Source organism: Canis aureus, chromosome 1 (genome assembly GCF_053574225.1).
Source record: "Canis aureus isolate CA01 chromosome 1, VMU_Caureus_v.1.0, whole genome shotgun sequence".
In the NCBI taxonomy this organism is placed as follows: domain Eukaryota; kingdom Metazoa; phylum Chordata; class Mammalia; order Carnivora; family Canidae; genus Canis; species Canis aureus.
Window position 1 is genome coordinate 62,731,638 of NC_135611.1, and position 27,151 is coordinate 62,758,788.

At 41.3% G+C, this 27,151-nt stretch overlaps 1 protein-coding gene across 2 annotated transcripts in view; it reads left to right on the forward strand.

Moving 5' to 3' along the window:
- Positions 1–1,688: 1,688 nt before the first annotated feature.
- The window catches only part of CLVS2 (clavesin 2), an 88,961-nt gene continuing 63,498 nt past the window's right edge, over positions 1,689–27,151 (forward strand). Inside the window, exons 1-4 of one of the 2 annotated variants that reach the window (XM_077901971.1) lie at positions 1,689–1,932; positions 3,381–3,584; positions 3,712–4,340; positions 15,198–15,372. In XM_077901971.1, the coding sequence (XP_077758097.1) occupies positions 3,952–4,340; positions 15,198–15,372 (564 nt within the window). In that variant the 5' untranslated portion in view covers positions 1,689–1,932; positions 3,381–3,584; positions 3,712–3,951. The remainder of the gene's footprint in view (positions 1,933–3,380; positions 3,585–3,711; positions 4,341–15,197; positions 15,373–27,151) is intronic. The other variant, XM_077901979.1, reaches the window with a different exon arrangement.

Here is a 27,151-nt window from a genome sequence, read left to right on the forward strand (position 1 = left end):
GTAAATAAATGTTGAATGGGAATCAAATGCTCTGAAGTCATCTGGATAAACACCTTGTTTAACCCTTAGATTACTCTGTATATTTATTTTGGTTTCAGAACTGATTTCAATTGTTAAAGTAGAGAGAGACTAGTGGTAAAATTACTGGAGTAAGGACTTAACAGTTTGTGAATATAATGAAAAAATTCTTGCATATTACCTACCTGACCTACTCCAAACAGACCTACTGCATGATAGATGTGATTTCCGTGACATATTGATAGAATAAAATGAATCTTATTTGAATCAATGATTATTGATAAATAATAAAAATATCATCAATAACTATAAGCCACACCATACCTTGGACCAACAAATTTAATTTTATTCCTTTCTAAAAATATGCTCTACTGCTGAGAAGGGTCTCAGAGAACAAAATTAAGTAATTGGTTTTTAAGCACCTGTCGGTTCTAAGATGTAACCCCACTTGCAAGCTAACTTTAGCTGGCCGGAGTTTTATGTCTGCCATAGAAGAAGTTGCGAAACCCTTGGGTTAGAGAGAAACAACTTTATCACTCAGGCACAGAAGCAGTCTAAGCACCAGCATATTTTATGCTTGTTTCCTGAGCCCGGATTCCTACAAGCCTAAGAGAAGAGGGTCAGATATTGGTACACATAGTGGGTGGCATTACATACAGGACGGTAGCTTTGAGATCAGGGAAGCAAACCTTACACTCGGATGGAGGTACTACTATCCCTAGCTTCCAATTCCCTTCCAAAGTTGTGCACTATACACACTGTACACACAGCCTTGAGAAGAGTCTGGAAAACAACAGTTCATGCTCTGCGCCTGAGGCATTCAGAAATACAAGAGGTCTATGGAGCGCTGTCTCTCCGTATCAAGGAAATCTCTTTATCAACCCTCTTGCTGCAGTTCATAAGAACACACATTTTCTTCAAGTTCTAGAATATTGGCCAAAAGTAAATTTTTCAAAGGTTTTTAAACTGTGAACCGAATTATTTTAATAGTTCACATTATACTCAAAATGCTTTTGAAGAGTCATAATTATATAAAGTCCTAGAAGGATACTATATATGGGTGTGTATGAATGAGTGAGCGAGTGTGTGTTAGTTTCTTACTTAAAGTGTAAATTCCTTGGGAATGATGACTGTGTGCGTGTGTAATGTATTCTCTTATTCTGTTTCTTTCAAAACTTTGCACTAATTTAATTAATAAAATGCTAGAGGTCTGTCCTCCCTCTTTTTTTTTTTTTCTCTTTGTGAACACCATTGCTGAAGAACACGAAAAGTGTGCACCTGTACCCTGAGTGTTCTGACGGTCATCGGGGAGGACAGGTTCTCCCAGCTTGGAGACCACCTATTCTACGCATAGAACCCAGGGCAATGCCCACCCCGCAGTGGAGCTCAGGAAATACTGGCTGCACTGTGCAGACTGGAATTTAGGACTCGTTCTATCTAGTCTGTAAGCCCAAGTTGCTCTCCGTGACACCTCGGGAATACATGCTGTGCGTTGAAAAGAGAAAACATTCCTTGCCCTCAAACCCTTGGAAGTCACCTTAAGCCCCAAGACATCCATTTATGATGATTCTAGTCTGCAGACGGATACAAGTCCGGGGAACGAGCGCACGTGTCTGCAGAAACCTTTGCTTCATTATGAGATGAGAAATGAGTCGAGGAGTGTCCTTCCTCTGGGACTCTTTTCCTTTTCCTTTCGCGGGCCCAGGTGGTCCTTGGCACTCCAGCAGCCGGGCCTTACGGCCGGGACACTATTCGTAGAAGTTCCTCCGGAGGTTTCGTCATCCACGCGGCGCTCTGGAACCCCTCTGCTCCTCTGGTCGACAGCAAACATTTCTGGCGACAGGCAGTGCCCGAAGTCCCGAGGATTTCCGGACACTTTGCACGGCGGCGCGGTCGCCCGGGGGCCCGGAGAAGGTGAGTTGGCGCGAACCGACCGCTCGGGGTCTCGTCCCCATAGGGCGGGGGGCGCGGGGCGCGGAGGGGGGGGCGGCCTGGGGAGGGGGCGCTGCGGGGGGGCGCGGGGGGGCACGAAGGGGCCACGGGGGACCGCGGGGGGCGCGCAGGGGGGCAAGGGGGAGCTGCGGGCGGGCACGGGGGACCGCGGGGGGGCCTCGGGGGGAGGAGAGGGGGCGCGGGGGGACCGCAGGCGGGCACGGGGGTGCTGCGGGGGGGCACGGGGGGTGCGGGGTGGGGGGAGGCGGCCGGGCATCGCGGCCCCGCCCGGCCAGGTGTCGCCCTCCCGGGGCCCTGCGGGGGAGCGGCGGCGGGAGGAGGCTGCGGTCGGGGCCGGGGCTGTTTGGACGCGGCGGAGGGTGGCGGCCGGGCCGGGGCGGCGGGAGCGGGGTGCGCGCGCGAGCCGAGGGGGCGCTTACGTCGCAGCTCGAGCGGAGCTGGGGTGGTTAGAGCCGAGTCCTCCGAGCCGCGCAGCCCGAGCCGCAGCCGCAGCCGCAGCCGCAGCCGCAGCCGCAGCCGGAGCAGCAGCAGCCGCAGCAGCAGCCGCCCGGAGGGGCGCGCCCCCCGCAGCAGCCCCGCCGCCCCCCGCCGCCCCCCGCAGCCCGGCGCACAAAGGCGGCGGCCGCCCGCCCGGCCTCCTCCCGCCCGGCCTCCTCCCGCCGCCTCCAGCCGCCTCCCGGGGGCGCGAATGGCCTCGCGGGGCGACGACCTGGGGCGCGGGGGGCCCTAGGTCGGCGCGCCCCGGCCCCACCCCCACCCCCACCCCCACCCCCACCCCCACCCCGCCGGCCGGGAGGGGGCGATGCGGGCCCGGGGCCCCGCCGCCCGCCGCCGCCGCGCTGCAGCCCGCGGAGCCGAGTGGGTGCCGCCGCCTCGGGCGCCGCTGGACGCCGGGGAGAGCCCCCGCCCCCGCCCCCGCCCCCGCCCCCGGGGCTGCCGGTAGGAGGCTTCGGGCAGCTAGGCACCTTCCCGTTTGGGTCCCCGCTCCCCTGCTCCACCTCCTCCACCCCACCCCACCCCACCCTCACATTCTGGAAGCTCCGGGGTGGGAGCGATCCCTGCCCTCCCTGCGCACCCCCACCCCCGGGACAGCCCCGTGGGAATAAAGGGCTGGAGGCAGGCCGAAGTTGCGGGTGGGGCTGGGGCTGGGGCGGGGGCGGGGGGGGGCAGACCCTTCTGGTGCCTTCTGAGATCACCCAGTGTCTGCCTCGGAGGGGAGGAGGGAAGGTGCGCGATCTGCAGCGTCTCCGCCTAATTGGAACCTAATCGCTTTAAACAAAATCTTACAAACGTCTTTTTTTTTTTTTTTTTTTAATAACCTCTTGGAATAAAGCAGAAAGAAAAATAAGCTCCTTTCTCCGCCCTCCCCCCCCCTTCTTTCCCTTTCTCTCTTTTTCTTTCTGCCGAAGACGCTCCCTCCCCGCCCCGGAGCTCAGCGCCCCAGAGCCACCTTATTATTAAGCGGAACTGCCCCCGCGGGCCCCGGCAGGCGCATCCTTCAGGGGGGACCAGGGAAGCGGCGCGGAGCTGCGGCTGAGATGTGCGCGGGGGCGGTGGTGGTTACATCTCGGAAGAGAAGAGGACGCTCCCCGGATCAGTGCCAAGCGTGCAGGGTGGGCTTCGGGGCATTCTGTTAGGATTGAGGAAGGACAGGGGGTGCTGGGCCCTCCGCAGGTCCGCATCCCTGTAAGGGAGAGGGGAGAGGAAACCAAAGTGAGGCGTCTTTTTTTTTTTTTTAAGAGGTGGGAAAAAGAAGTTTATACCCCCCAGAAGGGGAAGAAAAAAAAAAAAAGAAGCTGCGGGAAAGCAGGAGCAACAGGGTACTAGTCTGGACACCGAGACAAAAAAAATTTCCTGTGCAGAAGAGGAAGCAGGCTGCAGAGAGGCCCGGAGGCCGCACGCAGCGCGGTGGTGGCCAAGGCCAGGTGTGTTGTCGCGGGACAGTCAAGAGGAAGGGAAGGTTCAGGAACAAGCGGAACAATGACTCATTTACAAGCTGGTCTCTCTCCCGAGACCCTGGAGAAAGCTCGCTTGGAGCTCAACGAGAATCCAGACACGCTGCACCAGGACATCCAGGAGGTGAGGGACATGGTCATCACCAGGCCGGACATCGGCTTTCTGCGCACAGATGATGCCTTCATCTTACGCTTCTTGCGGGCCAGGAAGTTTCATCACTTTGAGGCCTTCCGCCTCCTGGCCCAGTACTTTGAGTACCGGCAGCAGAACCTGGACATGTTCAAAAGCTTCAAGGCCACGGACCCTGGCATCAAGCAGGCTCTGAAGGATGGCTTCCCTGGGGGCCTGGCCAACCTGGACCACTATGGCAGGAAGATTCTAGTCCTTTTTGCAGCCAACTGGGATCAGAGCAGGTAAATCCTAAATTCAGACTTGTATTAGGGGTTCTTTTACTCTCCCATTTTCCAGAATTTACCCTGAGTGTCATAGTTTTACAGCTTTGATGTTTGTGCTCATGTGGCTGGGGAAAAAGAGAAATTGGAACTACAAACTGGGGTTCTGGGAGGGTCATCTAGGGGTGGGAGTAAGGCTTTTATTTTTACCTTTGAAACTCAGGAAGTGAGCACCTAGTCTCTACTGCAGCTTTAAGTGCTTCCTGAACCATATCACTGTGCTGCAGTCTAAAAGCATTCAACTTCTAAATAAAGCCGCTAAATTTTTCACATCTTGAATAAGTTTACTGTTCTGTGGAGAAATGAGGATGAGGATGGAGACAACTTTTCCTCCTTCCTCCTAATGAAATTCTTAAGCTAGATTCATCATCATCATCACCATCACCATCATCATCATCACCATCATCATCATCGTCATCATCATTTCTCTCCTTAGTACTGAGGTTTTATTTTTTAATAATAGCCTGGCATTCAACCAAGATCAAGTAGTTTTGTTGCTTGGGAACTTTTCTGCTTGGTGATGTGTAGATGAAGGAATAATATGATGTGTGTCACTTCAATGAGAAGGAAGAGTTGTACCCTCTGTCGCTGAGCATGCCTACTGACACTGAAAATAAAGACTGACTGGTGTGCTCGTTCTACACCTGTCACTAATCTAAGGAATGTGTTTCCTGTCTGAAGTGATTTTTCATCTTTCATAAGGAAGTGAAAAATGTTCAGACATGGTAGTTGGTAGACTTTTTTTGAGCTCTCTTGCTTTTTAATGGAGGAGAAATTATATTCTTATTTCATCTGTATCATAACAGACAAATGCAGAGGGGGACTATTTCACTGCCTCAATCAAAATTATTTTCTCAGACTGAAAGACATAAACAAATTATGAAAGGTCTTGTGTAAGGTAGTTTCAATTAAGTTCAAAGCTAAATATATTTCATGGGACTTGAAAATGTTACCAGAACTATGAATCATGAGGAACTGGTTGTTATAACATTGGTGTATTTTTAGTTCTGTGAATGGTGACTTTTGATGCATCTGGTTAGTTGAAAACATCTCTGGAACAATTGTAAAAGACTTTTATAGTTACTGAGGAAGCTTATTGATCTTATGGCTTTCTAGAAAGGCTTCTCAGACTGTTTTGTAAATGAATGGGTTTTACTCTTTAGTTATTCACCTGTTCCCTGTGAGTCTAAGTTGAGAACTACTCTAACTTCTTTTAGGTAAATACAAAGAAAATTACTATCTCAGGAATCATAAAGCTAAGAAACTTACAGAGTTAGCTACTGAGGGGGAATGGAGTTCCATTCCTTATTTTGATTACTCATTCTACTTTTTATTGGGTGGCAAAGTTTAGAGGATTGTGAAATGCTACCTTCTGACCACAGTTTCTCTTTAAGAAGTTCCCATCCATCTGAGATGTACATTGTAGGGTCATATAAACCAATTATTGTATATATCAAAATTGAAAAAAAATATTCAAGAAAGAATCTAATCCATATATGTCAGTGAGATTGGTATTCTGTTGATTGAGCTACAGTGAAATGGGAGCTATGGAGATTTTACATTTAAATATATCTCAGAGTCTGTCAAAGATACCCATAGAGGGGCAGATTGCATTCAGAGACGTGCATATAGATCAGAACTTTTTTCACTTATCTTTATAAGTGAACTGTTATTCACTAATTAAGATGAAAGTCACTTATAGTTCTCATGTATATGGGCAGTTGATGACTCCAGATTTACTAAAGGAACTGTGTTTTAGTTGTCTGTCTTATTCTTTCATATAAAGGGTATGGTCATGAAGATCTAGCTCCTTGGAAATCTATAATGGGAGATGATTTATTATTTGGTATGTAAAATCATTTTTTATTAAATCTACATAAAATCCTAGACATTAGAATTTCATATATGTGAGGTTAACAATGAGAAGCTATGCCCTGTACAAATACTCTATCAGGACTTACAGACTACAAATTGTGGATTCTGTTTCTGCAGTTGGAAATAAACATGTATAATCAAAAAGTTATAGTTTGTCAAGATCAGAAGGTATATGAGTTATTTAGAGCTGGTCTAAAATTCCTCCTAAATCATTCCTTCCTTCTTCCTACCTGCCCCCCATCTCAGATCCGCATATATCCAGTGACAAGGACTAGTGGATCAACAGTTCTATCCTCTTGACATACTCTCTAGACTTTTATCATTGGGACATGTGCATAAGAACTGCCCTGAAGCCTGCAGGATGGTTTCTGGCCGTACCTTCCTTCCAGTATCAGGGTAGCACCATCCCTTTTCCTACCTTGGGTCTGAATCTCTTTCCTTTCTACACTCTGCAGCCCCCCTTCTTATCTCACTTACTTTTACAGAAATCTGTGCCTCCTTCCCTCCATGTTTACCTTACTACTGTTCTGTTAGGTGGACATGCCACATGCCGAATTCTCTTGGTCCCCATGCCTCTCCTGTCCTGTGAGTCCTATCCCACTCTCATCCTGTCAGACCACACAGCTTGGGTTTCTTGAGAAGACTGCACATGTGATCATAATTCTGACCACCTTCCTTAAGTTGTTCAGTGAATTGCCTGGCTTTCAACATTTTTTTTTTCTTTTAAGTAGCGTTGTTTTAAGAAAGTAAAATAGCATTGTTTTAAAGAAACAATAGATGGGAATGTCCAGGATTACACAGGGAAATTCCAGAAATGAAAGTATCCCTTTTATTTGGAAAACAGGCTATTTCCAACTTCCCGAAGGGAAAAGCAAGATTTTTTTTTTAAGAAATTTTGAAAAATTTTGGGATCCCTGGGTGGCGCAGCGATTTAGCGCCTGCCTTTGGCCCAGGGCGTGATCCTGGAGACCCGGGATCGAATCCCACGTCGGGCTCCTGGTGCATGGAGCCTGCTTCTCCCTCTGCCTGTGTCTCTGCCTTTCTCTCTCTCTCTGTGTGACTGTAATAAATAAAATTAAAAAAAAAAAAAGAAATTTTGAAAAATTTTGTAAAGACCTCTGAAATAACTGATCTGTATAACAGAAAAGACAAAATCTTGGTCTTATCATATTTATAATAGCATGCGAACCAGAGTTAATGCTAATTGATATTTGTTGCAGTGAGTTATGCATCAAAAAATATTCTAAGTAGGAAGTTACCCGATATATACTTTATCCTATGTTAAATTTGTAGGACAGTGTTCTGTGCTCCTCAGGAGACTAGCAACAGTAAATGTGTGTGAGATAGTGACTATAAATAAAATAGTGTCTCTTTCTACTGCAGTGTGGTGCAGGTTAGTTTCAGGTTATGGCAAAGAATTGGACCATTTCCAAATCTTTTATAGGAGACATGGAATCTTCAGGAAGACTAAGGTAAAATAATAATGTTTACAGTGTACCTGCCTTTCAACATATCTAAAAAATAATTGAAATACTGAAATGTCAGAATGCCTTCCAATGTGGTCTGTGGGTGTTCTAAAAAGGATAGACCAGGGCCAGATGATTTATTACATGTGTTGAGATTCATGGTACATTTGTTGAGGACCTTGGTAAAGATTCCTACAGTTTTATCTCATTTCTCTCAGATTGTTTAACATAAATTTCTGAAAACGAGCGAATTCCTCAAAATTAAAAACAATTAATTGTTTAGTACACCAGCTCACTAAGGGTGGAGTAGTTTTCCACACATTACATGCTGTATTTCCTTCCTGAACGATAGTGCCCGGCTTGGGACTCAGCAGGTACCTTCAGTTGTCGCCCTGATTGCAACGGTAGCGTATGAGGATCATGTAACGTGAAGCAAGAAGAGATCATACTGTCTCAAGAGAAGGAAGTTTGGAATGAAAGTAGATCACAGTTTAGACTCTAGAGCATAGGAGCAGGTATCTGAGAGGTTGAATTCACTGGAAAATAAATCTTGTGAATATTCATGAGTAAATTGGGTCACCTGAAACATAATGATGACATGCATTCTGATAGTCGGCCTGTAGGTCATAAGTAGTATTTTACCTCACTAGACGTATAAAGCAGCTCTCTAAATATTTGCACATCAATCAAGCATTTATCTGGAATCCGGTTAATAACCATTGGAAAACAATTAAATACAGTTAAACCAAAATGATTCCTAATATAGAGGCAATTCAGAAGTGCTGACCATCCTGCATTATGTTTGGCTTGTGATACACATCGATTATCATTTATAATACTGAAGCTCTAGAAGGGGTGCAAGAGCCACGGGTCAAACATCATGCTGTGATTCTCTAACGTATCCTGGAATTTTCCTACAAAACATATTATTGTCAGCTTGGCTTGTTTGTTCCTATTGTGTGGCTTTTTAACAACAACAAAAAAAAGAAATAATGACATCTGCAAGTTCAGATTGAATTATGATTATGCGCCCATGTATTCAAATAATGTGGTCAGTCTCCAAATTGAAAGAAGGTCATGTTGACAATAAATTAAAATTTTAAAATAGCCATAGACTATACAGATATGTTTTAATCCCAGCCACAAAGTCTTACTCTTCTCTGGAAGTACACTAAAATCAAATAAAACAAAATACAGTAAAAATTACTAAGAATAATCAAGGGTAATCAACTAGATAATTAGGGAGAAACACTCATACTCAGGAGTCTTAAGAGCAAAAACCAAAACACCAGAAGAACATAGGCTTACTTTTGAGGCCTCATTTTTGAAGACTTTGTGTCCCTGTTTATTAAAGTTTATATTTATTTTCTTTAAATATATTTCAACTTTTTGTTTTACAGTGTTATATATCATGTCAAGCTCAGGAATCCTCACCCTTCAAATCCTGGAAGCATTGTTGTGCTGTGTTATGGGTGGATTTTGAGATTCAGTCAAAACTGGAAATGGCAAGTGTGGATTCCATGGGACTTCTGTCCCCACAGAGCTTCTGTGTTGTTTCCTATAAGGAGGCTCTTTTCACAAATATTCTGGAAACTGCAGCTCATTCCAAACCATGCTTTGGTTCATACCATGGAAAATGGAAAAGAAAAAAAAACGTCCTGACAAATGTTAGTGGAATATTGGAACAAATTTCTGGAAAAAATAGGACGGTCCCTAGAAACTGGGGCAATTATACAGTAATTAGTGAAATAATCTTGAAATAACCACAAAGACCAAGAGTGCCAACCTTAAAGTAGGATGTTGATGGGGTCTGGCTTGAACCGGGCTATGTTCACATTTTAGATATGCAACTTTAAACAAAATTGAAGAGAAGCGAAGGATCTGAGGTTACTACACTGCACTGAAAGGATGCCTCAAAGGAAATGTTGAAAGATATTTTAAAACAGAGACCAACAGTTAATAAATTAATGTAGTCCTTAGGAAATGAATACATTTCCTCCATTCTGAGAAAGATTGGGCTCTTTTCCCTCACTGAGTGCAGGTACATATACTTTACTAACATAATAGACAACACTACTGACAGGAGGGAAAGGATGTCCTTGTATGTCAAGTCTTTATAACATCAAATAACAAACTGAGCAAATAGTACTCAATTCAAATTATTTTTGAAAAAAAAGTACGCCTGAGTTCAGCATTTGCTACATACATAGAACTTTATAGTAGGTGCCAAGGGGCAAATAAAGACGCATAAGACGTTGTTTATACCATCGAGGGACACATGACCTTTGGGAAGAATAAACATGAGGCGTCAAATCACTACCAGAGAGACTCTAAGTGCTTAATGAGGGTACTGTTTGCCCTTGATCGAAGTTCAGGGCTAAGGGCCAGCCATGGCCTCTTTGGCGTTGTGCCTCGAGAGCATCGCCTTCTCTGGTAACTTGAATTCAACTATTTATTGTTTCATTTTAATTAATTAATTAATTAATTAATTCGTTTAAAATACTTTTATAACGTGCATGGTGTGCAAGGCACTCCTCTAAGCCCTTTACAGAATTAATCTCTTAAATCCTATCGCATTCCTCTAAGGTGGGCCTTACTGTGCAGATGAGGAAGGTGAGGCGCTGGCCAGTTAAGACCCTCCTCATGACCATACAACCAGTAAGTGAGTTGGTTAAACGTGTTGTGTGTGTACACACAGTTACCAGCACGAGTCTAGGGAAAAACAAACCGAGGGGAAAAAACTGCATCTATCATTTAGAAAATGTTGAATGAATGTCAGCATAGATCATTAGAAAGTTCAGTTCCTAGAATAAATCTTCCAAAGACAAGGACTGCACTCAGCAGACGTTTGCTTTCTACCCTGAAAAGGAGAGCTGCTTTTTTGACCTTTGCAGTTTTTTTTCCAGCACAGTTCTGTTTCATTTTATTTTATCTTATTCTGATGGCAGTAGGTGCATGTTGTTTTACACACACACACCCCCCCCCCCCCCCCCCGATGAAAGACATTATTCCTGTAGATGCTTCCGTTTGGGTGATTCACTTGTTCTCACTCACCTACATCCCCACAGCAGTAAAAGTAACGCAAGGCTCAGACAGCTAATCATCTGAGCTCCGTGATAGAAGCCAGACAGAGGAGTGGTTCAGAGATCATATTCTCTGTAGGCTTTGTAGACCTCTCCTCTTCCCATTGAGACTCACGAATGTCTTCTTGGCTTTCCTTCACCAAAGCCTGCTGCTGGGGCCAGGCTGAAGCATGCCCTGGAACCTGGCACGGTGCCACACTGGGAATGGGCTTCCCCTGCCTTTGGACATGCGGGCCATGGAGACCTGAAACAGCAGGACAGCGATTCATGGGTGTTCTGGGGGTGAGGTACCCTGGGGAGTGCAAGAGAACCCAGGTACCCTGGGAAGTGCAAGAGAAACCAAAGACCTGGCTTCTCCTGTAGGCTCCCCTGCCGATTCTGGGCAAACCATTCACATTCTTGGAGACCCTGTGCCCTTATCTCCGAAATAATAGGAGCAGAGCCAGCAGAGGGACTTTGGGCTTGTTTTGAGTTTAAGATCATGCACTTGAAATCGCCTTGGAAATCTTCAATGATGACACAGATGAAGGTATTTTTATTATTATTAGCACTCAGTAAAGATACAACACCTAGATAGGTCCGTCAGCCCTAGCGCTGATGATACCATGAGGCATCAGAGAGGCGATTTGGGGCCTTTTGTCTTCCCCTCAGCACCCTTCTAATCGGAAGTGCTTCAGATGGGAGAAACGTGGCTTAATGAAAACTGAGGGGTGGGGCAGCCTTAACGAAGGACTTGGCTGATTGATTTAGTGACAAAGGGAAATTTCCTGGCGTGGTGCTGTTCAGTGTGTTGCCCAGGTGCCAGTTTTTCCTTGTCAGGCTGAAGGAAAAGGCTGGGGAACGGGAAGGAAATGACCTGTTTGTGATTTAGGTTGCTCTTTGCATGGATTGTAAATGGTAGGGGACGCCTCTCTGTAAGGCCCAGGGGAGCACAGGCCGCTGAGCTTCCCCTGTCCTTGCAGGGCCAGAGGCAGCGAGCAAGCTGCCCTGCTCTTCTTGACTGGATGGCTAGTGAACCACAGATACAGGTGTCAGTCTCCTCCAGACGGTATTTACATAGCTTCGCAGCTCCGCTGTCTCTCAAGAGCAATGGTCTGGGTAGTCTGGTGTCCCAGTTGTAAAATTCCTTACCGGTGTTGGTATTTCTTCTTACTCCAGGCTATGCATCATCCTCTCCAAGTTGATTTCAGATTCAGGCTTTACTTGATGATGTTTTGGGAAGCAATGTCAAGAGTCAAGAGCTGCATTAATGTGCTAGTTTGTTATTTATGGCTTTCTTCCAACATACAAGGGAAGAATAGCAATGGTGGAGCTCCTACAGTTGGGAAGGAGGCCTCAAACACCAAGGTACTCATTGCGGTGGCCTCAGGTTTGTAGATTATAACAGGTAAAGATAATTTCCAACAGAAGAAGAATGACAGTAGGATTCCTGAAGATATAAAATTCATAAAATCCTCCATTTCTTTGGGAGATATTTTACAGACTTTGGCAAGATCTCATGTCCTAATGCTCTGCTTATGAGTAGCCTGCTGAGCTGCTAATGGTAGCGATGTGACATGTTTGACAACAGGGGACTAGAATGTCAAGAGTGGCTTTGACCTGCCCTTTGAATGCAGTCAGCTGAGATGTTTTAATGTTTCTTTGCTTCAATTTGGACACCAAAATGATTTATATAAAGATCAGAGGATTCTCTTTTTGAAGAAAGCTATTACATTTAAAAACTTGGTGAGGTTTACACTTGAAAACTTTGCAAACCTGATTTTCTCCTTTGCTGATCAGGGGATTTGCCTTATTATATTTCCTTGGGAATGCTGATAACGTCTATAAATTTTTCTCTTGATTTGGCCTCAGTTTTGGAAAACCATGCGTGAAGTGTGTTATTTAAGATACCTTGCATCTTGATTTCTGCCTTTACTGGTGCTATGGTTTGTTCTCACTGAATATAATACATCATCCTTCCAAAGCTGATTTCAGATTCAAATTTATTTCATGCTATTTGGTGTTAATGCTCTTTGGTGTTCCTATAGGTAACGTAAAAGTGATCTTACTGGGGAGAAATGCTAAATTGGGCTTTTCTAATTAAAATTTTTTTTATTACCATACTATTATTGTGGATGTCAGGAACTAAAATGAATATATTTTTTTAAAGAGGTGGCTCAATTTAAATCAGAAATGCAGCCTTCTTCTGCCATCTTTCCAGTCTGTGTAGATTTATAGGCTTTTTGTCATAACACTGGGTTAGGCCATCATATTTATAAAGGAGATAAGCCAGCCATGGAGTGACAAATAAAGGTATCCAGCTATATATATTTTACAGGTTTAAAGACAAATAGATAATAGAGCTCTACACAAAATTTTATTATCTTATGTATTCAGAAGTATTTTATAGGCCTAAGGATGCTATATCCTTAAAATATGCTGTATACCTTCCAAAAATTTAAAAATTATCTCTCAGTCCTTGCCTTTTATAAGAGTAATAAGCTGTCTAAAGATCATCAGTTTTTAAGTATAATGTACAAATAGCCTTCAGTTCCGACTATATCCTTCTTAGTACTCTGTGTCTATGTGTTACCCTTACAAAAAAAAAGTATGTTCTGTTGTATTCCAACCAACATTACCTGAACACTTGCTGTATACGTAGCACTGTGGAAGTGCTTTTACGTGAATCATGTCTTTGACTTTCCTCCCCATACCCACCTCACCTCCCTACTGCCAATGAGATAGAATAAGATAATTACAGGTGCTCCCATTTTTTCATATGAGGGCACTTCCATTTCTTCATATACTCAGAAGTATAGATCAATGACATGTCCAGGACCACACAGCTAATGAGGGACAGGGAAGAGATTCCATCTTGTAGTCTTCTGACACCATGCCCTATGCCTGAGTAATGCTGGGATCCCAAGGGGATTGTATTCCAAACTACTGATTTTATAGATGAGGAAATGAGACCCAGAGCAACTGAAAAGTTGCCTGAAGTTCCTTTCTGGACTACTGTGCTTTCTCCATTCGCCTCCAAATGTTTTTAGAAGTAAAAAAAAAAAAAAAAAAAATGGAACTCCTCCCTCATACATGCTCACTACCTCATACTGTTTTCCTGGTGAGCCTATCACTTCCACTCCGTGCTAGGGATTTCTACTCCTAATCCACCCCCCCCCCCCATCCCACCTGATTTCTTTCAAGATTTCTTTGTCTGGTGTTTCCTAGATGTCTATACCTGAATATCTGAGGGGAAAACCCTGAAATGTTAGCGTTTTTATAAATTTGTTTATTCCTCTTGAAATGCTGGGATTCCTTTCTTGAATAACACTCTGATTTGCTTCTCAGCTGTGACTCCATGACCTCCTTCACTTACTTGAACTTAGGCTCTGTATGTTTTTGACTCTGGAATTTTCTCCCTCCAGCTTTCACGTCAGTTTACGGTCTACTTTTTCTGATGTCTCCTTAATATATCTTTCTGGATGGTCTACATACTTCTAGATGCAGTGGGTTTTATTCCAAACTCTACATTTCCCACCATCTCCCAACTGTCTCCTTGTCTTGCATTATTGATTTTGATGAAAGATTTTACCATTTACTTAGGCATGGAAGCTAGAGAATCTTTGTGTCTTCCTTTACTCTTCCTTCAATCTTAGTTTCTGTGTCTAAGTACCGAATTTTAACAAGTTTCCCTCTAAAATACTTCTCACATTTGGCTTTTTCCTTTGTTCTTCCTTCTGCCTTCGCTGAGGCAGTATCTTACATTATAATTAGTGTCTTTGCACTCTCGTCTACTCCCATTTTACAGGAATGCAAAGAGCATTCATTGGGTTCCTACAACATGCCAGGCACTGCACTAGGGTGCGAGGTTGAGAAAGATATAGACCCAATCACATACCCTTCTATCTTTAATTGCATCTTTATGATATAAACTCCATACGAGTAATTAAAATATACTAAAACTTTTAACCATAGCTGTTTAACCCTAGTATTCGTGTTTATTGGTGAAACTCCTTCAAATCTCATTCTCAAATTTTCCAAATGTCAAGGTGTGAAATGTCAGTATTACTGAGGCCATTCTTGAGCTGCTTCAGAAAGCACGATGCCTAATTTTCAGGATAGTTAAGGTGAGATTTTAGAAAATCCTAGGAAGGCCTGGAGGTAAAGGAAATGATTGTAAAATACGAAACAAAATATTTTCAAGAGCATTTTCGTTTGTTTTGGTAGGATACACGTTAAATTCTAATATGTCCCTGAAGTGCAGCAAGTAAATTTCTTCTTAGGAGATTTCTAAACAAAATTATCTTCAGACTCCTGAGGTATTTTAAAGGGAATTTTCAGTGTGCTAAACAATTTCTATAGTTTTGAGGAAAGTGGTTGTTAGATTTAATGCAGTATATTTCTGTTGCTGATAGGTACACGCTGGTGGATATTTTGCGTGCCATCTTACTTTCTTTAGAAGCCATGATTGAAGATCCTGAGCTTCAAGTCAATGGATTTGTTTTGATCATAGACTGGAGTAACTTCACCTTCAAGCAAGCCTCCAAACTTACACCAAGCATGCTGCGACTGGCTATTGAAGGCCTTCAGGTAAAGATTTACAAATTACCCAGTTTCTCAGTGTTTTGCATTTGACTCTCTTAGCTAAGATGTTAGAATGACAAAATATCTTACTAAAAAAAGAATAACAAAAATATTTTTTAAAATAATTTTTAAGCCCCAATATTACAACACTGGGCGAAGGATGATAGAAGAGAAGTTGAAAGATGTGGACCTTTTAACAGACAGAGTTGGTAATACTGGGGGCAAACCTCACTATGACTAAGCATAAATATTGATGATGACCTGAGATTTTTTTATCTTGATAATCAGAACAAAGAGCACATTTTGGATTTTAATTATTAGCTATTTAGGCTTTTTTTTTTGTTCTATTTCTCTTTCTTTTTTCGGGGTATATTAATTATTAGCTCAAAATTTGCTTTACTATTCCATTTAACCTGGTAGATTGGGAATATGTTTCATGTTGCACAGAAAACTGTTAGGCAATCAAGGGACGCTTGGGTGGCTCAGTGGTTGAGCATCTGTCTTAGGCCTAGGGTGTGATCTTGGAGTCCCAGGATTGAGTCCCACTTTGAGCTCCCTGTGGGGAGCCTGCTTATCTCTCTGGCTGTGTCTCTGCGTCTCTCTGTCTCTCATGAATGAATAATAATAAGAAGAAAAAGGCAATCAATATGTCTTTTGATATCTATGATTTGGAATCACTGTTTTGAACTACTTCTCTAAACTTACTTGGGGTTTTTGTTGTTATTTTGGTGGAAGGGCTGTCATATGGAATTTACATAGGAATGGTGCATCTTCCAGTGAAGAACTGGTTAGGAACTATAAAATGAAAAATCAATGGTTATTAATTAGTGACATGTCATAAACCTACTATTGACTGTTTCTTTTTAAATTTTAGGATGTCTTTCTTCTGCTCTCTCTGTAGTTTATCATATTTCACATACAATATCTATGGAATAAATTTTCGATTCTTTCAAAACTTTGCAAATGAACCCTCCAGTGATATTAATTGCTATTTGTTCTCCATATATTCAACATGCATTTTAGAAGTTTGCAAATCAACAGTTAATTTTTGTAACTTTTACTGCTGAAAATATCACTTGTTTTAAAATGGCTAATTATATCTCTGTCATTCATTAGGCCAGAATGTTAGACTTTATTTTTTTATGTTGAATAGCCAAAATTATCCAGATCTCTGTTCTATAGTAATTTCTGACTGTGTCTGTAGGCACCTAAATTGATGGCTGATGACTCACTAAAAATGGTCCACTTCTCCAGGCAGCAGGACATCTTAACCAAATTCAATTCACAGTTTGGATTATGCCTGTGAAGTGAATAAGGCACACTGATCCTTTTCTCTACATAGCTTTTCCCTGGTGCAGGTTTCCTGACTTGCTCTGGGTGAGTCAGCCTTGCTCCTGTCTTCTCTTAAACAACATCTTTTTTAAAACTCCATAGAGGCAGTTAATGGGGGTTGGGAGAGGACACAGGATAAGCATGTTTGGAAATGTGTACATCACATAGAATCAGTCCTAATCTGCTCCCTTGCCAGCAGTGTACAAAGCATCCTTTGCTTTGTAAAGAAAATTGGTTACCACAACCGTGTTACTTAGCACAGAATAGTAATCTAGCCTTTTATATATTTTTTAAAAATTTAATCTACCATTCTCTTTTTGCACAAGCGATAGGCCAAACCTTCAGCTACATGAAGAACTGGAGGCCTCATATTATTTGTAAGAGATTGGAGAAAAAGAAGTCTCAAGAATAGACTTGGTATCTTGCTATTTGCCAACTTACATGCTGTGTGAAGTCCTGTAATAGTAGCATTGTCAGTCATTCCAGGGGAGGGATACTGACAACTGGGACACGTTTAGAAGCTTCCCCATTAGCTGTGGCCACTATCAGAATTTCTTTAAGTGCTAAGTGTCAGCATGACAGGATCTGTAGTCAGTTTAAGTCTCTGTGTTTATGTTGGAGAGGGAGACATCCCCTCCTCAGCAGGGCAGGCCTGGAATGCTTCAGTCCCTTTCCATTCTTCCAAGACCCAGACTGAGCAAGCGAGGTTGAGTTCCCCTGGTGGCCAACTGGGAAGCCACTTAAAAGAAAGGAACTCTTTCTGGGAAATAAATTTGACATGTTACTAACCTTTATTTTATTTTTCAAATATTTAATTTATTTATTTGATAGAGAGACTTGACAGAGCATGAACAGGGGTGGGGCAGAGGGAGAGGGAGAGGTCAACTCCATGCTCCATCCCAGGACCCTAACATCATGGACCTGAGCCATAAGGCAGACACTTAACCAACTGAGCCACCCTGTTACTAACCTTTTATTTTTTTATTTTTTAAATATTTTATTTATTTATTCATGAGAGACAGAGAGGGAGAGGCAGAGACACAGGCAGAGGGAGAAACAGGCTCCATGCAGGGAGTCCAACATGGGACTTGATCCCGGGTCTCCAGGATCACACCTTGGGCTGAAGGCAGCGCTAAACCACTGAGCTACCCGGGCTGCCCAGTTACTAACCTTTTAAATCCAGTTTTTCTCCAGTTTGAACTGATTTTTTAAATGCTCTGAATCAATGTTTCTATCTTGTGTCTATATCTACGTCTAGATCTAGATAAAAAAATAATAGTAACTCCAAATAACAATAGAAAATGTGCTAACAATGTTCCATTTATTGAGATGTGCGTGATTTCCTAGTTTGTCTGCTACTGGGGTAACATTTTATGACTTTTCTAATCACTACTCTGTTTTACTTCGCATATGCTCTGTGAGAAGCATTGTTGCATGTTGATATGTTTCATGTGAAGCATCAATAAACTTTTTTTGAGATTAATGTAACACCAAGAAATGTTTGAAGTAAGATATATACGAAACTTTTGGTTGTGCCATCACCAAGACTACCAGTACTACCACAATAGTAAACCCCTTCCAATGAAGCCAGTCAGGAAAATTAAGAGATGAGGATATTTCTAATAACTCAGTGATAATTTATATCATGCTATCATCATGCTATAGTATGATACTTTTATTTTGACAAACATAAAAAATATTCTAAGGAATTGAGCTCAAAATAAGAAAGGCCACCAATGGGTCTAGTGCCAGGAAGAAAACTCTCTTTAATGATATATATTATTAATAAGATAATGTAACTGTGCTTTCAAGAGGCTCCATCTTTTTTCTTCTTTAGGTGGTTGTATAACCTGTCTACATACACACACCAACCTCTTTTTTCTCAGGCATGAGTATTTTGAATGACTTGGCTAGAGGTAGCATCTGATAGCATCCTAAAACCATTGCTTTTAAGACCTACCTGTGATCAAAGTGCAGGCTGAAAAGGTGAAAGTAGAATGGGCTTTAGAGGCAGATAGGACTGGGTTTGGATGACAAGCCTGTTACATACTAAATACTTGGGCAAATTACATTATTTTGTTTGAATCTCAGTCTGTTCATTTATACCAATTTTAAAGTATTACATTCAAAATGATACATCTTGTACTTAACAGGTGATAGCAATGCTCAAAGTAATTGATGTGGATAAGCTCATTTGTCAGGTGGCATATTTTTCTGCATATGTGCTGGTTTTCTCACAATTCAGTGACTAATTAAACTATTTAGATTTAAAGCTGATTAGGAATCTAAATAACACCATCTTTTGCTTTAATGCTTAGGTTATCAATACACAGATTGCATTTTTAAAAAAAAATCACTTCGCTGTGTGGTTAAGTAGCATCTAGATGTTTTTATGTTAGGTGGTGGGTAAAATATTTTTTCATGTTGGAAGCCAAATGAAAAATGAGATTGTTTCACCTGGTGAAAATTAATCTTTTGTTTTTTGTGGGGAGAAACTCCAGGCACAGCTGGAAAGGTGGCAATTGTGGGGATATCCGTGGCCTGGAAGGATGAGCAAGAATTTGCTAAATGGACAAGGATAGGAAGAACGTTTGGGGCAGGAAAACCTTGGGGGAAGTGCTTTGAACAAACATAAAGCTGTAAGACGTTGAAGCTATATGATAAATCTGTTTTGAGGTGGCTAGTCTGAGAAGTGAATTGACGCAAATGACCAGAGATGAGCCAAGAAAGGCTGGCTGGGATGGAGGATGGCATCCTATGTGGTTTGGCCTCTATTCTCCACACAAATTGGGAGGGTTGGGACAGGCAAGCGGGCCTGGTCACTCCTTTGCTTTGGAAAGATATTTTGAGTAGAAGAAAGGACTTGGATAGAAGGATAGAGACGTTAGATTTAGAGAGCCCTATACCACCATGGAGCTAACTAGATTGATCTCATTTTGTAGGATGGGAAATGAAACTTCAGGGAGTTTAAGAGACTTACCCAAATTTTCTCAAACGACCTAAGGGCTTGAGTCCAAGTCGCCTGACTCAAAAGACCAATATCTTTCCTGGATCTTGTTTCTATTGTTTCCAGAGCTGTGTTTAAGAAGTCACGAATGGCTAGCCTGTGGCAGAACCATTTTCTTCTTCCCCGTGAACATCCTCCTTGAGTGATTGCCAGCCTCTCAGTTCAATATGATAAAGGCCACATGAAAGGCAATTTTCCATAGCCAAAGAGAATTTTTATCAACACAAGCACAGATTGATAAGCCACTCGTGATATATGGTCCAGGGCAATTCTGTATGCTTTCTCTGTACGGGATCTGTAAACTTTTTTTTAAGCGGAAGGCCTCCAACATTTTTACCCACATAATGTAGTTCCTTGATAGATAAGAGGCAACATCAGATATTTTTGTGGAAATAAATTATTCAGTCCTCATTGGAAAGACACAAGAAAGAAAATTATCTTGCTCCTTATAAGAAGTTAATTGATTGGGGTAGTCATGGTAACAGGAAGCATCTTAGAAAATCAATACAAGATTAAGTGGATGTGACTTGTAGCCCTGGGAAGCCAATTAAAACATGAAATGTTTGGAAATACCTGGAACATCTTGGACTGAATTTACAGTCAAGCGATGTTCTTTTTAATATTTTTTTGTCCTTGTTGTTCCATTTTAATTTTTTTCTCATAAAATACTATCATTCTTAAAACTCTTTAGCAATGAAAAAAAAAAAACTCTTTAGCAATGAAAAACTCCAACTCTCTTATGAATCCAGAATCTCTTACTTGTCATCTTTTTTTTTTTTTTTTAACTTAACACTAACGCTACCTGTGTTGTTCATTGTTCCTTGGATATATTTATCTGTTTTTCCTTCTTAGTTCTGTCCTGTTGTGTCTTGGTGCTTTTGTTTCACAATTTCACAGGAATCCCCAAACTCCATCTGCTGAACAGTACATAATGTAGTCAAGGCCCGGCTTGCTGTCAGGGGGTTTGGCTCTAACAAGGAACTGAATAGCTCTTTGAGTTGCTACATAAAACTCAGATGTAAGGGCCGTCACAAAATGCCAAAATCAGTGCCAGATATTTTAAGAGCCCTTAATAAATAGGACTTGTGAAAGATAAAGAATATGTAATCAATTCACAGTACTTAATGCCAGCCCTTTCTTCTATCTAAAGGGTCTAGTGTTAGGAGCAGCCACCAATCTGCCAGCTTTGGGAGCTCTGGTCATTCATGTGGAAGGCAGAAAGTGCTGCTGCTACAAATTCTGGCTCTGACTGTTTGGAAGCCCAGTCCTACCAGGGGGAGCTTGCCAAAAACAGAAGACATGCTAATGACTTGGAGCATCACTGTCCAAGCCTAGCGGGTGAGGAGCCCCATTAACTCGGTCCAGCAGTAGTTTGTGCAGTCCTCTAAATCCGATCTGCAATTTCTGGCAGCTTCCAAATTCTGTGTGTGTGTGTGTGTGTGTGTGTGTGTGTGCGCGCACGCGTGTAGGGTGGTTAAGAGACAATATCAAAAGAGAACTCAGTGAGATATTGAGTAAACTTGGACTTTGTAACAAAACAAAAGGACTCCATGCTTTGCAACCATGTTCTCTGCAAGGGTTGTTAGCCTGCCAATAGCTTTCAGGCTTCACGTGCCTTGGACAGCAGCAGAAACTTCTTGCATTGGAGCTGTCTTGCACACTTAAGGCGGCATTATGGTCCCTTGGTGGCAGAGGGCTGAAACAATGCCTATCTTTTTCAAAATGAACACAGATTCATGAGCCGTATTCATTCAGACAGCCTGAAGGTGGGAGCGTTTATTTCCACATTTCGTATGCACAAGCAGAACCATCCTGGGAAACAGTGACAAGGGCAGCGTGTAAAAGAAGTGACATTTTGTTCGTCACATGCATCGCTGCCTGAGCTAAGTGTGTTTCCTCTCGGTCCTTACTTAACCTAAAACAAATGAGTGAAACCCTTAACGTTGCTTTATTTCATGGTGTGAGAATGTGGTGGCTTGGCTGAGAGGTTCAGTTCCCAGAAGTAGGACGTTGGCAGTCTTTTTAAAAGCTGACAATAGGCATGTAAAAGCTATATATAATATTCAGTTCAGCAAGCAAGCTAAGGATTATATAACCTTTGATGATGGGCTAGGAAAATTCTGTGGATGCCTATATATACATAGATACATAGGAATGTGTATATATATATATGTGTGTATATATATATATATATATATATATATATATATTACTATTTTTTCCTCGCATTACAATTGCTATTTTATTTTCTGATTACTGGTTAAATCTGTTTAAAATGTCTAGTTGTAGGAAGGAGGTGTCAACCTTGACAGAAAAATGAAGAGATGGGTGCTCTAGAGTTACTTAACACGTACTGACTTAGAGTAGTAATTGTCAATAAAATGTAATACCTCTACACTTTTTTTCCTCCACTTTTAATTTAATACCTCTACACGACGGAAGGATATTATATTCACTTCACGTAGCCAAATAATTGCAGTGACAAAAGGGAAAGAAGCAAGTGGCAATCTTTTGGTCTGAGTCAGTGAGATAATGATAAATGGACAGAAAGTAATTATCTATAATGAAAAACTGAACGAACCATATGAGCTGCTCTGCATTTCATTTTATTGGCTATGTTTAGACATGTCCTTAACTAGAGAACAAAAAAGATGAGTAAGTGCAAGTTCCCTTTTATTCTTTTTAGTAGCAATGCAAATGCATCTTGATATATCCTTCTCCCCCAATCGGACTTTATTTTTTCATTCTCTGCAATTCTAAACAGCAAAAATGTGAACATCCACTTATCCTTTCAAAAACTTGGTTTTTAGGATGTCTGGGTGGCTCAGTGGTTGAGCGTCTGCCTTTGGCCCAGGGCGTGATCCTGGAGTCCTGGGATCAAGTCCTGCATCGGGCTCCCTGCCTGGAGCCTGTTTCTCCTCCCTCGGCCTGTGTCCCTGCCTCTCTTTCAATGTCTCTCATGAATAAATAAATAAAATCTTAAAAAAATAACTTGGTTTTGACACAATAGAATACTACTCAACCTTATAAAAGAAGGAAAGTCTGCCTTTTGCATCAGTACGCATGAGCCTGGAAGACATTACGCTAAGGGAAATAAACCAGGCACAGAAAGACAAATGACTGCATGATCTTACTTACATATGGAATCTTTTAAAAAATCAAATTCATAGTAATAGGAGTAGAAGAGTACTTATCAGGGGCTGGGAGATGAGAGAAATGGGAGATGCTGGTCTGTAAGCTCTCAGCCATAAGATGCAGAAGTCCGAGACCTAATGTCATATAGCATGGTGACTATAGATAGTAACAATGTACTATATTGATGCAATTTGCAAAGAAAATAGATCTCAATTTTTTTAAAAAGATTTTATTTATTTATTCATGAGAGACACACAGAGAGAGGCAGAGACATAAGCAGAGGGAGAAGTAGGCTCCCTGTGGGGAGCCCAATGCAGGATTCGATCCCAGGACCCCAGGATCACACCCTGAGCAAAGGCAGATGCTCAACCACTGAGCCACCCAGGTGCCCGATCTCAAATGTTTTTATCACTAACACCCACACGCATCCCTTTCCGCCAACAGTCATTATGTGAGGTGACCAATGTGTTAATTAGCTTGATTGTGGCAATGATTTGACAGTGTATGCATATAACAAAACATGCTGTGTGTCTTAAATATATACAATTTTTATTTGTCAGTCATATCTTAATAATGAGAACCCTTATGTCATCAGATTTTTCTACAGAGGTTGATAAAATTCACATGTCTATTTTTCAAATGTTTAGTCATTTCACCTTCATAAATATAACCTTAGGTACATCTAAACCGAAAAATTTGAAATCTCAAACTAAGGTGTCATTTTTGTTTTCATTAATTTTAAAATTCTGGTACCATATTTCCAGAATCCTGGAGATGAGTGATTTTTCCGTCTCATCCATGGATAACACTCTTGTTATATTTTCTTAAGATTGATCTGGAAGGAAAATATATCCTTCATCATAACTATTTTGAAGATCTGTTTTTAATGGGCTTAGTCTTCTTCACATCTGCAATTGGAGAAACTACAAAAAACTCATAAAAGGAATACTTCTTAGACTACTATTTGATGCACAATTAGTGTGTGTGTTTAAAGATTTTATTTATTTATTTGAGAAAGAGAGAGTGGGAGAAGGAGCAGGAGAGGGAGCGAGGGTGGGCAGGGGCAGAAAGAACGAGACAGAGACAAGCAGGCTCTCTGTTCAGCAGGGAGCTCATCCCTGAGATCCCACATAGGGGCTCATCATTGAACCCTATGTGGGGCTCAAACCCAGGACCCTGAGCCAAAGGCAAATGCTTAACCTATTGAGCCACCGAAATGCCCCAACAGTGTGTTTCCATAACTTAAAGTCAAATGCTTTTGCAAGGTCCCAATTAATTGGAATTTTAAGATGTGGGTGAGTGTGAGGTAGTTAGATAAAGTGGTAATAGCTGCTATAACAAACCAAATATGTACACTGACTCAGCCATCTTGCCATGAAGTCCAATAAGAAGCTTCTCCTAGTGAGTCAATGACTCATGTTCCTTCCATCTTGTTGTCCTGCCACTTTCTAGGTACAGTTTTTCAGGTCACTTTGCTCAATTCCATTCCATTTCCCAATAACATAAAAAAAGTATGGAGGATCACCCATGATATGTTTCTATGGGCCAGCCCTGAAAACAGTGCACATTGCTTTCTTTCACATTTTATTGGCTAGAAAATTCAGTCAAGTAGATATCCATAACTACGAAGGTGAAGAAATGTAGTCTGGTTGTGATCCTAGGAAGAAGAGGAATGGTGGACATCTTGTATTCTCTTTCACAAAACTGATTCCCTGAAATAACTCTTTTTTTATGTTTGCTTATGTTCTCTGAAAGGAAGAGGTGATAATTAAACAGTGTTTCAAGGAAGTTTAATTGCTACATTCAAGCACAATGTAATAAATACATCTTTTCTATAATTCATTCTGTGTACTGACTGCAGTCTCTGTACCTGACTAGTTTTGCTTAGATAAGGGGCTGGCAATTTCTGTGTATCTGGTCACTACAACTATATCTCTACAAAGGTAACATGACTGCGATTCAATCAGTTCGACTTTCCTAAGGAGTATTCCCAAATATGCTGAATTTAAAAGGAGGAAAAGCTAAATAATTCCTCTGTAAACTTAAGACAGTGTCCAAGATAACAATGATCGTGATGCAGTTGCTTTAGCTTGAAGTTAGAAATCCTCTGAATTTGGGACTTAATTTTTATAAAATGAGACTATGACTTTTTTAAAAAAAAAAGATGAGAAAGAGAATACATTTTTTAATGAGGTGACCTAACTTGAGAAACTCCCAGAAAAGATTATTAGCTGCTAACACACTAAAAGGATTCTCACTATAGAGTCTTGTAAGGACTTAGAGAATACAATCTCTGTCAGACTAGGTTGGAGAGTCCACAAACACTCAACATTTATCAAATGCTTTAAAAACCAGGTGGAGTTTTACTTATTATTTAGTCATATAGAGAAAACATGCAGAAGTCAGTATAATTTTAATCAGTACAGAAATTAGTAAAGTCAGGAAGCCTGGGTGGCTCAGCGGTTGAGTGCCTGCCTTCAGCCCAGGGCGTGATCCTGGAGTCCCAGGATCAAGTCCCACATTGGGCTCCCTGCATGGAGCCTGCTTCTCCCACTGCCTCTGCCTCTCTTGCTCTCTCTGTGTGTCTCATGAATAAATAAGTAAAATCTTAAAAAAAAAAATAAATTAGTAAAGCAAAAGTTACATCATCAGTACCTAGTTTTTCAATCATATTGTATACTATCAGGAAGTCACTTTCCTCCTGAAGATACTCTTGGAGCTCTTTATTTCATGTTACAATTTTTACCTATCTCAAGCTGCCACCTTAGAAAATTTTAAAATTTCACTTGTGCTATATTAACTGTTTCCTGGATTTCATTTCCTCAAGTCTTTGCATTCTTTCTTGTTTTTGTTGTCGTACGTTTTTACCTGAAAGAGTATGAGGTAAGAGGTAAAATGGCAGAGTATTTGAATTTTTTTTTTTTTAGTGAGTATTTGAATTTTCTTAAGTGGTTAATTTTCACATTGATTGATAGTTTTGCTAGATATAGAAATACAAACTCAAAATAATTTTCCCTCAGTACTGTGAAATCATTTCGTAGTTGTTAAACATCCATTATTTTTTCTAAGAAGTCTGGCTTTAGATAAATACTTGTTACTTTGTAAGTGTTTACACTTTGTAAAAGATTTTAGTATCTTTATCTTTGGCATTTGCAAGTGTGCACTGGGGAGCATGTCTTTCATTGTGTCTACTAGACCATATGAAACATTTTTATTGTTCTTTCAGTTGGAAAAAGAAACATTTGTATTATTCTTTCCACTGAATTTTTCTCTGATCCCTTTTCTCATATTTCTATAGCATGGGCTTTGTATCTGTGACCTTAATCCTTTGTCTATCATGTTTCATGATCAAATGTATTTATTTATTAAATTTTAAATTTTATTTTGATATCATTGTAGATTCATGTGCAGTTGTAAGAAGTAGTACAGAGAAATCTCATATTTCCCTCATTGGTAAAGTCTTATAAAAATACTGTACAATCTCACAATTAGGATGTTAATGATGATATTGTAGGGAATGAAAGTCCTGATTGATTGGTCACCCTTCTCCGATACCACTCTGGTAGGGGGGTGGGGTGCCTCATAACAGCCTGGAAAAGATGCCATTCTAGACTTCCCTCTCACCTTTTGTTGATGTGGTGGTGATGAGGTCACATGGTTTTCTTTTCTTTCCTTTTTTTTTCTTTTCTTTTCTTTCTTTTCTTTTTTCTTTTTTTTCTTTTTTTATTTTCTTTTCCTTTCCTTTTCTTTTTTTCTTTCCTTTCTTTTCTTTCCCTTTTCTTTTTCCTTTTCCCTGTGGTATATGGCTGGAGTAGAGTACTTATTGCTTAAATGTTTTGTACGTTGTGAATGTACAACTTTCTTGATCCTTTACCCAGTGAGAGCAAGATTTTGTTAGGGCTCTTACTTTTTTATTTTTATTTTTTGGTCTGTGCTCATTGGAACTTCCAGTTGCCCAGTTTCTCGAGCTTGAAACCTGAGATATATAAGGCAAAATCAAATCTAGGGAATTTACCTAGGTCGTTCTTTGGATCCTAAGGTTTCTGGCTGGTCTACTTTCACTTTTCCTAGTCTTCTTATGTTTGTTTTATATACAACTCCTAGTTTTTAAGATATGCTTAATGGGAAGAATAAGGAAAAGTGTGATTATTCCATTTTCTTGGGGGTAGAAGTCAGAACGCCATGTATTTTTTCATCTTTTAAAATTTTATCCAGGGCAGCCTGGGTGGCCCAGGGCATGATCCTGGAGACCCGGGATGGTGTCCCACGTCAGGTTCCCTGCATGGAGCCTGCTGCTTCTCCCTCTGCCTG